This window comes from Saccopteryx bilineata, chromosome X (genome assembly GCF_036850765.1).
Source record: "Saccopteryx bilineata isolate mSacBil1 chromosome X, mSacBil1_pri_phased_curated, whole genome shotgun sequence".
NCBI lineage: Eukaryota > Metazoa > Chordata > Mammalia > Chiroptera > Emballonuridae > Saccopteryx > Saccopteryx bilineata.
In genome coordinates, this window is record NC_089502.1 from 70,741,744 (window position 1) to 70,754,680 (window position 12,937).

The window sequence follows — 12,937 nt, forward strand, 5'->3', positions numbered from 1 at the left end:
GAGCACCAATTCGCCTACCCTAGGTAATCAAATGAAGAGCCTTACTGTCGCTGGAACTTGGTATGCCCTACAAATATGGGTAAGCTTAATTATAGTAATGCCCACTGCTGGGTGTGGCACCCAAGTTTATCTGACCAGAAATCTGGTCAGAGCACCTGGAAGCAGCATAGCTAAGCAATGCTTAAATGTAGAGTGAGACAGGCAGAATTGATCATTTGCAGAGCAAAGCTGGTGACAACAGTTAGCCAGAGAACTTAGGGTAAACATGACCTTGAGTCAAGTCCACAAGAAAATAGCAATGCTGGGATTAGAACTGGTTTACGTACACCAACCAAGCAGGGGAGCTAATTCCTAGTTCCATTCACTGCTGAGTGTAGCTTCTGACCCCCAAAATCAGAAGTGTTAACAGAACATATTTAAAAAATTTTTTTATTGACTGGAGATAGAGAGAGAAAGAGAGACAGAGAGAAACAATGATCTGTTGTTCCACCCATCCATGCATGATTGATTTTTGTATGTGCCTTGACTGGGAATTGAATTTGGAACCTTGCAATGTTGGGATAATTTTCTAACCAAATGGGGTAACCAGCTAGGGCCAGAACATCTTTAAATCTTTGTAGCCCAGAAATGATCAAAGTATGGTAGGCAATACTGATTCTTTTCAGAGCAAAGACAATAACCCTGTTTGAACAGAGAACTCTAGGTGTAGGTTAGCTTGAGTCGTCTTAACAAATAAAGGACTTTCCAGACTTGGAATTGGTTTTCCCACTCTGTCATGGTAAGACAACTAATTTGTAGACCCACTCAATTCTGAATACAGCCTTAATTCTGCCTGACCTAGGAACCTAACCAAAGTACATGTGAATCTATGTAGCTCATCCAGTAATCTTCCTTACAGTGGCACCTGAATAAAGAACACAACTTGTGGCTTTTCCCATCTGCAGAGCAACACTAATATCCCCATCTGACCATGAAATTCAGTGTACATTCTTGTCTGATTTGAGTTCCCAAAATTGAGTAGTGTAGGCCTTGAGGGCTTATTCTTATGCCTCATCCTGGCTGGAAAGATAATTCATAGCCTTATCTATTCTTAGATATAGCATCAAGTCTAACCCCATAGGATACCTGAACAGAGAACCAAGGCAATCTTAGAGCTCAGGATACTGCATCACTTGACTAGGAACCAAGCCAGAAGTCTTATCCAACTTTCACAGCCAGCATCACCCCATCTCTGACCTCGTAGTTTAGACAGTAGTTTTGCCTTAAATACACCTTAATAGCAAGCCTCAACAGAAAAGGATGCTATCAACGGATATGTTCAAAACCCCAAAGGAGCTGACTGATGAAAGACTCTCCCAAAGGAAAACTGTAAAATATGAAAGAGGAGCCTGATTACTATGGGCATAGAGCAATGTATGTAATCGAGGAGTATGAAAACACAGGTAAACATGACACCACCAAAAATTAAAAATAAAATAAAAACTAATAAACATCCACTAACTGACCTAAAGAAACAAGATATATAATATGTCAGACAAAAAATTCAGAATAAGCATCTTAAAGAATTTTAGTAAGCTATAAGAACACCCAGACAACTACAAAGAAATTTAAAAAAAGATAGAATGAAAAAAACTGGGTTCAATAGAGAAATAGAAACCACCAAAAGAACCAATCAGAAATTCTAGAGTTAAAAATATAATTACTGCCCTGGCCAGTTGGCTCAGCGGTAGAGCGTCAGCCTGGCGTGCGAGGGACCCGGGTTCGATTCCCCACCAGGGCACATAGGAGAAGCGCCCATTTGCTTCTCCACCCCCCCTCCTTCCTCTCTGTCTCTCTCTTCCCCTCCCTCAGCCAAGGCTCCATTGGAGCAAAGATGGCCCGGGCGCTGGGGATGGCTCCTTGGCCTCTGCCCCAGGCGCTAGAGTGGCTCTGGTCGTGGCAGAGCGACGCCCCGGAGGGGCAGAGCATCGCCCCCTGGTGGGCAGAGCATTGCCCCTGGTGGGCGTGCCGGGTGGATCACGGTCGGGCGCATGCGGGAGTTTGTCTGATTGTCTCTCCCCGTTTCCAGCTTCAGAAAAATACAAAAAAAAAATATATATATATATATATATAATTACTGCACTAAGGAATTTAAAAGAGAGCTTAAAAAGCCAATTAAACCATGCAGAAAAAAGAATCAACTGCCTAGAAGACATAAACATTGTATTTTTTTTTGTGCATTTTTTTTTTTTTTCTGAAGCTGGAAACAGGGAGAGACAGTCAGACAGACTCCCGCATGCGCCCGACCGGGATCCACCCGGCACGCCCACCATGGGGCAACGCTCTGCCCACCAGGGGGCGATGCTCTGCCCATCCTGGGCGTCACCATGTTGCGACCAGAGCCACTCTAGCGCCTGGGGCAGAGGCCACAGAGCCATCCCCAGCGCCCGGGCCATCTTTGCTCCAATGGAGCCTTGGCTGCGGGAGGGGAAGAGAGAGACAGAGAGGAAGGCGCGGCGGAGGGGTGGAGAAGCAAATGGGCACTTCTCCTATGTGCCCTGGCCGGGAATCGAACCCAGGTCCTCCGCACGCTAGGCCGACGCTCTACCGCTGAGCCAACCGGCCAGGGCAACATTGTATTTTTTTTTTTTTTTTTTTTTTTTAGCCAGAGAGATACAGAGACAGAGACAGGAAAGGAGAGAGATGAGAAGCATCAACTCACAGTCGCAGCACTCCTTTGTTCATTGATTGCTTCTCATACGTGCCTTGACTGGAAGGCTCAAGCCAAGTCAGTGACCCCTTGCTCAAGCCAGTGACCTTTGGCTCAAGCCAGCAACCTTGAATTACAAGCCAGTAACCTTTGAGCTCAGGCTAGCGACCATGGGATCATGTCAATAATAAACCTGCTTTCAATGCAGAGACTTCAGGGTTTCAAACCTGGGTCCTCAGTGTCCCTGGTCAATGCTCTATCTACTGCATCACCACTGGTCAGGCTTGATGCCTAATTTTAAAGAGAGGATCTCTTTGGCTAAGCAGTGGTTGGCAAACTCATTAGTCAACAGAGCCAAATATCAACAGTACAATGATTGAAATTTCTTTTGAGAGCTAAATTTTTTAAACTTAAACTATATAGGTAGGTATGCTTATTGAGGTAGCGCCCACATGTGGTATTTTGTGGGAGAGCCACAGTCAAGGGGCCAAAGAGCCGCATGTGGCTTGAGAGCTGCAGTTTGCTGACCAGGGGGCTAAGGAAACAGCCATAGATTGGTATTTTAGTGATATTAATATTTGATATTTATATTTTGCAAGACTCTCTTCCAAGTGCTTTGTGCTAATGATTGTAATAAGTAGAATTATTCATTTAATTCTATTTTTGTGATTTAAAGTATTGACATATTTTTTCCAGTTCATTTTTAATGTAATAAACTTTTTATGAGAATTAAAAGGCCATGAATGAGTTTCTACACTTGCACCACTAACACTGTGACCTTTTTTAAGTCTCATCACCAATTACTTCCTCAGTTTTTTATGTTAAAAAGTTCTTTCTTTGTTAAGATCGATTAAATATTTTCCAAGGGCCTTTACATCATTCTTATTCCCTAATTCTCACTTTGTTTTAGCCAGTTTATCTCTTATTCTCCACAAAAAAAATCTGGGATCTATCTCTTGAATCAGTCCCAGAGTGCATGTGGGTGACTTTACCAACTGCTGCACAACAAAACCTCCAGATATCTTGCAACCTGGAGCCATGGAGAAATCAACCAACACTAACCTTAAATGCAGCTTCATCATTTTCCTTGGTCACATTACTCTCATCAAATGACCCATACAGTGGATCCTTCTGGGGTTCAATACTGCTGTAAAAGAAAAGAAGAGTTTAGTATGAGATCCTATTCTCTCCCTTCTGAGATTACTGCCTCTTATGGGATAGTCCTTTTCAGTTTTTAGCCATTTTGACTTCTACTTGTTTTTTAGAAAGAACATGTTTTAGCCCTTTGGAAAATCTTCTGAAAATGTCTGTGGGAAAAGGCAGTTACTCAGTTGATGACACTTGAAGAAGTGTGGCATTCCCAAATTGACACATAGTAGTTTTAAGACTCCTAAACTTGATTCTTGAGAGCTGGAAATAAATAATTATATAAGTGTCAGAAAGTCACCCCCAGGCTTTACAGCCTCAGTTTCCTCATCTGTAAAAGGGGAAGAGGATTGTTAAAAATCAAGAGTTTTTAACCTGGAGTATCAATAAAGACAAAGATAAAGTGCTCATAAACCTTAAATTGCATGGAAAATAATGTGTGCCCATATTTTGGTGAGAGAGTCTTAGCCTTCATTAGATTATAAGACATATTCCATGATTGAAAAGAGGTTAAAAATCCACTGCTTTAAATTAGTTAACTTAGAATTCTAGAGCACTGAGGCCCTTTGAAGTAACCTAGAAAAGTGGTTCTCAAGGTATGGTCCATAGACCAGAAGAATTGCATCAAATGGGAACCTGGTAAAAATTTAGAATATCTGTTCTACTCCTGGACCTATTTAATCACAATTTTCTTTTGTGGGACCCAGAAATCTGTGTTGCAGCAAGCTATTCGGGTGATTCTAACGTACCCTAAAGTTTGAGACCAATTAACTTAGATCAATTCCATCTTGTTGGTTGGCCAAAAAAAATTTTTTTTCAGAAAGGAGAAAGAACTTCCCTAAGATCATGCAGTGAATCAGAATCAGGGTCTCCTGACTCCTAAGGCAGAAAACTTACTTTCTTTTATCTCCAAAAACATGCATAGCTCTGGAATTCTATGGATCTAAGCTAAGGAAAATTACTGAAAAAAAATGTACAGTAACAACAACAGTTTTGTTACACAGTTCAAATTACTTCCTTGCCCTGAATACCTTCTTCCACTTTAGTGCTGCTGTGATTAAGGAATATTCATATACCTCAGTGTATCCTTACAGAAGATACAGAACAAAACTCTGCAATGGGCAAAAATCATTGATTCTGACCTGGTGTATTGCTTTAACTTCCCTTTTGTTGATGCCTATAAAAAAAAGTATGTTTTTCCGTCCTCCATTTTCTTGAAATAACAGTATCACCTAATGAAACCAAGTGATCCAATTATCATCATAAATTACATATAACTTAGACCTAAAGCTACTTGGAAGGATCAATGATACAAGTATTAACGTGAAAAGTATCACAGAAGGAAAAACTAGAATAAGACACCTATATCGATTGTATAAAACTTCCACTTTTTTTTTTTTAAGTGAGAGGAGAGGAGATAAACAAACTCCCACATATGCCCTGACTGGGATCTATCTGGCAACCCTGTCTGGGGCCAATGCTCGAATCAACCAAGCTATTTCCCATGCCTGAGGCTGACAGGCTCGACCAACTGAATTATCCTCGGCACACAGGGCCTGTGCTCAAACCAATCAAGCCACTGGCTATGGGAGGGGAGGAGGGAGAGAAGGGGGAGAGGAAGGGGGAGAGAAGCAGATGGTTGCTTCTCTTGTGTGCCTGACCAGGATTTGAACCTGGGACATCATATGCTGGGCTGATGCTCTATCCACTGAGCAAACTGTCCAAGGCCAAAACTTTTACTTCTAAACATAGTGTAGTGTTTATCCAGTGTAGTAATGGAGGAAAAAATAGTCTTAAGCTGAGAGCTGTTAAGACTCTGTATCAGTCTTAGCTCAGGACCTCAGGTTTACTTTCTGACAAATGGGGTTATATCTACCCTGCACAGCTTGTAAGATACTTGCAAGGTCCATTGTAGATATAACTTTAAAAATATATTAGCATAGCCTGACCAGGCGGTGGCGCAGTGGATAGAGCATCGAAGTGGGATGTGGAGGACCCAGGTTCGAGACCCCGAAGTCGCCAGCTTGAGCGTAGGCTCATCTGGTTTGAACAAGGCTCATCAGGTTAAGTCCAAGGTCTCTGGCTCAAGCAAGGGGTCACTTGGTCTGCTGTAGCCCCCTGGTCAAGGCATATATGAGAAATCAATCAATGAACAACTAAGGAGCTGCAATGAAGAATTGATTTTTCTCATCTCTCTCCCTTCCTGTCTGTCTGTCCCTGTCTCTCTCTCTCTGACTCTCTCTGTCTCTGCCACAATAAACAAACAAATAAATAAATAAATAAATAAATAAATAAATAAATAAGCATAAAAGTTAGTTCTCTCTCACTCTCACTGTCTGTTTCTCAGGTTTTTCTGTTCCAAAATTCCCTATAATAATTTCTACTGTTCAGTAATCCTGAGGAAAATGTACCAGAAAAGTAGGAAGAAAATTATAGTATTTTACAGGCAGTACAGAGAGCAGATAATATCATGGGATTTGGGACCATTTTGCTTAGGTTTGAGTCCTAGCTGTGAGACCTTTGATACATTATTTCTCTGTGTCTTAGTTGCCTCATCTATAAACTAGAGATAATAATGATAGGGTTTAATAGGATTATAGTGAACAGTACATTAATAAATACATGTATGATACTTATAATAATGCCTAGAAATTAGAAAATACTTGATAAAAGTTAGCCATTAATATCATTGTTACTGAAAGAGGTTTCTGAAGTCATATAAGATGTTATCAGAAATTTTGTGGAGTTGTTGGTAACCAAGCCTAATCATTGATGGTTTCATCAAATGGCAGTTTCCAAGCAAGGTCATAGGGCATCCAGATTATAAGGCAGCCAATAGTGAGGTGGAAATTTCTTCTAGCTTTATTGAGACACAATTGACATATAACAATATGTCTGTTTAAGGTGTATAATGTGATTATTAGATACACATACATATTGTACACTGTTCACCATGATATAGTTCACACATTCTCAACTCATGCTACTACCATTTTGTGTTGCTATGGTGAGAATATAAACTTTTACTCTCATAGAAAATTTCCCCTTTTTCTTCTGGTATACTTATTATTGGTACATTGCTCTTTTTTGAGGGACTCAGATAATTTTTGTATATATTTCTATTTTCAAATCTCTTCTTTTTGTATCATTTCTTGATTTCTATCTTTTTTTAATTTATTTATTCATTTTAGAGAGGAGAGAGAAAGGGAGAGAGAGAGACAGAGAGGGAGAGAGAGAGGAGAGAGAGACAGAGAGAGAAGGGGGGGAGGAGCTGGAAGCATCAACTCCCATATGTGCCTTGACTAGGCAAGCCCAGAGTTTCAAACCGGCAACCTCAGCATTTCCAGGTCGACACTTTATCCACTGCGCCACCACAGGTCAGGCTCTTGATTTCTATCTTAACACTGCAAATAGTTTCCTTCATCTGATGGAGTTTGTATCCTATGTTTGTTAGTTTATTCTTTATATCTTTTATTGAGTTCTTTATCTCCAGAATTTCTGTTTGGTTCTTTTTAAAAGTTTCACTCTGTTTGGTAGTACTTGTTTTGTCCATTGTTCTTTTATTTCTTATGTAAGTACATGCTCCTCTTTCAGAGTTTACAGGTTTGCATTGACAGAAAGAATTCTTCAGCAGTTAGTTCAGTTTGAGTTATTGAAAATATCCTCAGGCAGGTTGGGCCTGCTCGTAGGGTCTATTTTGGGGTGTGGCAACTGTTTAAACTTTGAATTTAGAGGTCAGAAGTTATGCCTCTCACTGAGAACAACTGGGTAAACTGTTGACTTGATTCCTTGCTCAAGTAATGCTGTAGAATGAGCTTCACTGTTGCCTGGATTCTCTGGTCAGGTTTACTGTACTGTCAGTACTGGTTACTATACCCAATATTAGGTGGAGGTATGAATTCATTTTCCTGGTCTGGCAGGGCAACAAGATGGGGCCTGCGGCCTTCATGGCTTATTGTTTGGACACTAGAATCTGGCAAGAGTGTGAACTGGATTTCCCGGTCTGGTGAAGTGACCACATTTTCTTTGTATATGGAGAAAGCCATGGACTTCACTCTGTTTTCAAGTGTCACTGTGAGAATGACAATTGGATTAGCTCTGCAGCAGGCATCCCCAAACTACGGCCCGCGGGCTGCATCCGGCCCCCTGAGGCCATTTATCTGGCCCCTGCCGCACTTCCGGAAGGGGTACCTCTTTCATTGGTGGTCAGTGAGAGGAGCACTGTATGTGGCGGCCCTCCAACGGTCTGAGGGACAATGAACTGGCCACCTGTGTAAAAAGTTTGGGGACCCCTGCCAGGATCCCATGTACTATGGTTATGTTTCTTATTCAGGCAATGTGAAGGATATATAAAGAGATTAGTGGGGTTATAAATAGTTTCCCTGCCTGAGTGTAGCAGGAGAAGCAGCTTCAAGGTTGGTAAGATTGCTTATGTTCTTGACTCAAGTTGACCCTTACCCCAATATTCTTGGCCAAATGGAACCACTGGCTTTGTTTTGCAGAGTATCAGCTGTGCGACGCTAAACTTCTGCTTGTGCTTTCTGGGCTACAAGCTTCCAAGTATTACTTCCAGCATCTCTTGCCAGACATGCTAGGAGCCACACTCAGTAGCAGGTAGGGCCATGATCAGCTTTCTTGCAGAAGTAAAATAGGAAGGGTTCACTGAAGTCAACTCCCATATTTTCTTAAGCAATATTCCTGGTTAGGTCAGGCTGGAAGCTATATTCATCAGTGGATGAAGCAATGAATTATTAACTCCTCTTGTTCAGTACTTGCATTGCTGTGTGGCAGTCAGTTCTGCCTGCCTACCTCTTGGCTTGAGCATTGCTGGGTCATATAGCTTGTAGGTGTTCTGGTCAACCCTTCTGCTCCTATGAGACTAGAAGCCAATCTCTATATCATGTGTGGTTAGAACACATCTTCCTTGTGTGGGCAAAAGCAGAACAAGCTCCAGGTCCAGTAAAACTCACTTTGGGTTCCAAATCAAGCAGACATGTACCCACCGGTATTCCTGGGTCAGACTTCACTACTATCTTGGCTTTGCAGATGAGCATACCTGCTAGTTGGGACTACAACTTGGGCTCTATAGGTAGAAACTTAGTCTTTTAAGACTCAAGTGCTGCTTGTTGCAAGACTCTTGTCCTTTGTCCATGACAATCAGATTTCGAGTGGTTGAACACCTCCAATTCTCCTATAATTTCCATGTGGCAAGACCACACTCCTACAAAGTGACCCATAATATAGAAGGGAGCTGGATGCCCCTCATGCTTTCTTTTTTCAGTGGCGAAACAGTAAGTTCAGGAGATAACTCACTGCTTTGTGATGCTCTGGCCTGGGGTTGGGCAATGCAGTCAGCATATAGCCATTCCTTTTACTCTTTTAATGCAATTTGACTTGGTCTTTTTTATATAGAAGGATGCTTCAAATATACTGAAATGGTGCCTTGTTCATAAATTATTCTTATTTATTCTTGTGAGAGCAAGGAAATTCAGTCATCATCTTAGTGACATGACTCCTTGGTCTTTGAATTTAGATAGCTTTACAATAACGTACCTTGAAGAAGATAATTTTGGACTAAAATCTTGGAAGGACTTATTACCTTCATAAATGTGTATATCCATGTCTCCTCTCTTCCCACAGTTGTGACGTTCTCCATCATTATTTCTTCAAATGAACTTTTTACCTCTTTCTTCTGCCTTTCTCATTCTGGGACTCCCACAATGGTTATGAAACTTCTTTTGATGGTGTTCCATAAGTACTGTATACGTTCATCATTCATTTTCATATATTTTTTCTCCTCTGGTTAATTTCAATTGATCTATGTCATGTCAGTAATTCATTCTTTTGGTTGGTCAATTCTTTTATTGAAGCTATCTATTAAATTCTTTAGTTCAATAATTTTATTCTTTGGTTCTAAAATTTGTTTTGCTTTTTTTGTTTTCTCTCTCATCGTTAAACTTGTCCTTTTTTTTTTGCAGTTTTCTTCTAATTGCTAAGTTGTTAATCTATGCTTTCTTGCAGCTCAGTGGGCATCTTTAGAATGATTAATTTAAATTTTTTACCAGGCAGTTTATGGAAAGGCATCTCTTTGGGGTCAATTTCTGGAAAATTTTCTTGCTTTTTCTTCTCTTAGAAACATCTTTATTACAAGAAACTTTTTCTTGTGGCTTTGGTGGTATCATGTCTCTCTAAATTATAGTGTCTTATAGCCTTGCATGGATGTCTGTGCATTTGAAGAAGCTATCACCTCTTTCAGAATGTATGGACTAACTTCATTAAAAAAAAACTTTCACTTGTGGATAGGTTTATACTGGAACATGTTGTTAGACTCTGGATTAGTAGTGAAGGATGTCAAGTGTGGTGACATGTGGTGGCACTGGGTCCAGAGATCCTAATGTCTCTTTACTCAGGCCACTGGAATCTACAGCATTGAAAACTGTGTGGTCCTTGAAAAATGCTATAAGGCTTCTTCAGTGTCTGCAAAGGTTATTGGCATCCTCAGAGGTTCCTTCAGGTCCAACAGCTGGGCACCAGTGCAGGCAGCAGTGGTGACTGTAGCTAGTGGTATGCATATACTCAGCTGAAGGTGCCACCTACAAATGCCAATGTAGTATAAGGGGCCAGCTGCATATACAAAAATAGTGGTGTGGGTCAGGGCAAGGAACTAGGACCAAGGTCAACTGCAGGTGCAATGGCAGCTGAATGACACCTTGTTTGTTGGCATGCTCTACCATGGTTCCTGTTTCTCATCATAAGTGCACAGCAATAGAGAACAATATTAAGAGTTAGGCCTAGGACATACAAGTACATAACTGGAGCAGTGAGACGCAGGTGAGCCCCTTGGTGTCAGCTAGTGATATGAGATAGCAATGGATTAAAGCTCTCAAAAAGCTTCAGAGTTCCTGGTTGTGTATATTCTTTCCTGTCACTGCTTGGTCTCCCCAAGGCACATGTCAATCTAGATTGATGGCCAACATCAGGCCGGTGAGGGACTATCCTCAAACATGTACAAATTTGTGGGGCACAATTACTGGTGTAGGATAGGCTGAGATCTTATACTCATGTGGCTTTTGAGGCCTGGGATAGCTGCCAATGTGGATACTTTCTTTGGTGAGAGTACAGGGGTTGAGAGGGTGAGATATGGAAGATATTCTGGCTGCTGGTATTCTTCAAATGTGAATAACGATATGGGGTAAAAACTGGCGAAATCTGCAAAGAGTCCGCAGCAACTGTTTCCGCTATTGATTTCTTCAGTGGTAAAAGTTATTGAGATGGGGAACCACAGTCACTACTAATTACATGGCTGATATTGGTAGCCTGAAACATCTCTGGGTGGGATAAAAGTGAAGTTTGATGTTTGTATAATGCCTTGAAATGCTGGGGAATTGGGTCACTCTCCCTTTCCAAATTTGGGAAACTTGTTCTAGGTGAAAGTTCCATTTTGGCATTGAGCAATACTGGCTTGAGAAATGGGATGATACAGGCAAAATGAAGCTTTTTTGTAAGGTTATTCTTCAAGGTTTTTTTTTGTTTGTTTGTTTGTTTGTTTGGGTTTATTTGTTTTTTGTTCTACTGTATTGTTGAAGTTTTTTAAGTGTACTCTAAATTTTTCCCAGAGCTGCTTTTGAGGATAGTTGTCAAATTGTTTGTCTTTGTAGGTATACAAAGCCTGGGTTTTCCTGTATCATCATAAGTGACATACTTCATGTGGCAATGAAAAAAAAATGCTTCCAGGAAAGCAGAATGTGAACTCATGATGTCTGTGACCTTGCTCCTTCCAGAGTGAAACTCTGTCTTGAAGCAGCTTCATTGACTCAGTGAATCATCTTAAGGGGTGACAGGGCTGCCTTAGTAAAATAAAATTTGATCCTCTCCAAGATTTTCTTCATGTAGCCCTCATTCCTTTTCTCCTCTTCATTAAATGATATGGATGAAACTAACAGGCTTTGCTAGTGGTTGAACAATAACAGGGGGTGCTGAATAATCTACTGGGTAAGGCTTCATGGACCAGAGTTCAATTCTCAGTGTTCTCTAGATGATCTAAAAAATTCTACCTCTCATAGCTTTGGACTCTCCATTCCAAAGAAAAAGGTAGAATTTAAAGGATGGTATGTTATATATTTCTTAACACTCCATCTGGAGTGACTCCATGGTTGTCTTCCTTCTGAAAAACACTGTGACTTATAGCTGTCATTAAATATTTACAGTGTTAGGAGGAAATGCTAACCAATCAAGTGTAAAATAGGCTAGACTTGATTGAAGAAGGTGACATGTAAAAGTATGGAAGGCTTTGAGAGCTGAAGGTTTTATTTTATTTTTAAATAAAATAAATGAATTGTGGATGTCACAATCCCTTGGTATTTGGTAATTCATGAAGACTTAGATATTAAGTATTGTTTAAATATTTTACTTTTAAACTTGTTTTTATATATATTACTTTCATTTTACAGACATAGCAAAGTACCACAGATTTAGTAGCTGAATACAACACTCATTTTATTTTTTTAAATTTCTTAAATTGGAAATTAGGGGTACATGGCAGAATCTTCTGATGAGGGTATCACAAACCTATCTCTTCCAGTCTGGGCTCTATTCTCAAAACCCTGAGGAAGAATCCACTTATGGCATTTAAAAAATTTAGGCAGAACCCATTTCTTTTTTAGAGTTTCCTCATGTGCCCACCCATACCTTATCTTCAAAGCTAAGAAGCTTTTTAAAAAAGATGTATGTCAACATAATCAACAGTTCAAATGCTATATAAATGTTCACCTGAAACCTATGTACTCTCATTGATCAATGTCACCCTGATAAATTTAACTTTCTAAATAAAATTAAAAATTAATATAAAAAAGATGTATATAATAAATAATGGAGCTTCAGTATCCTTAGGTCCAGCACAGTATCACTGAAATTATACAGAATTTTCAGCCAATGACTATATGATGGAATTTGGGAACTGCTGCTTAAGTGCTGCTCACCCTTGGTGAGCTCACTCTAAGCTTCAGCTCCTTTAAGAATCTTCTACTAAGGCTTTGGACTCTCCATTCCACCAAAATATAGTCACCCTATATTTTGTGTAGATTAGGTACCTCCTCTTGACAT

General features: G+C 40.3%; 1 protein-coding gene across 4 annotated transcripts in view; it reads right to left on the bottom strand.

The window, feature by feature from the left end:
* The window catches only part of LOC136316702 (vascular endothelial growth factor receptor kdr-like), a 277,304-nt gene that overhangs the window by 23,799 nt on the left and 240,568 nt on the right, over positions 1–12,937 (bottom strand). For 2 of the 4 annotated variants that reach the window (XM_066248756.1, XM_066248755.1), the window contains exon 28: positions 3,752–3,833. In XM_066248756.1, coding sequence (XP_066104853.1) covers positions 3,752–3,833 — 82 coding nt within the window. Of the gene's footprint in view, positions 1–3,751; positions 3,837–12,937 lie in introns of all 4 variants that reach the window. The other 2 variants (XM_066248754.1, XM_066248753.1) reach the window with 1 other exon arrangement.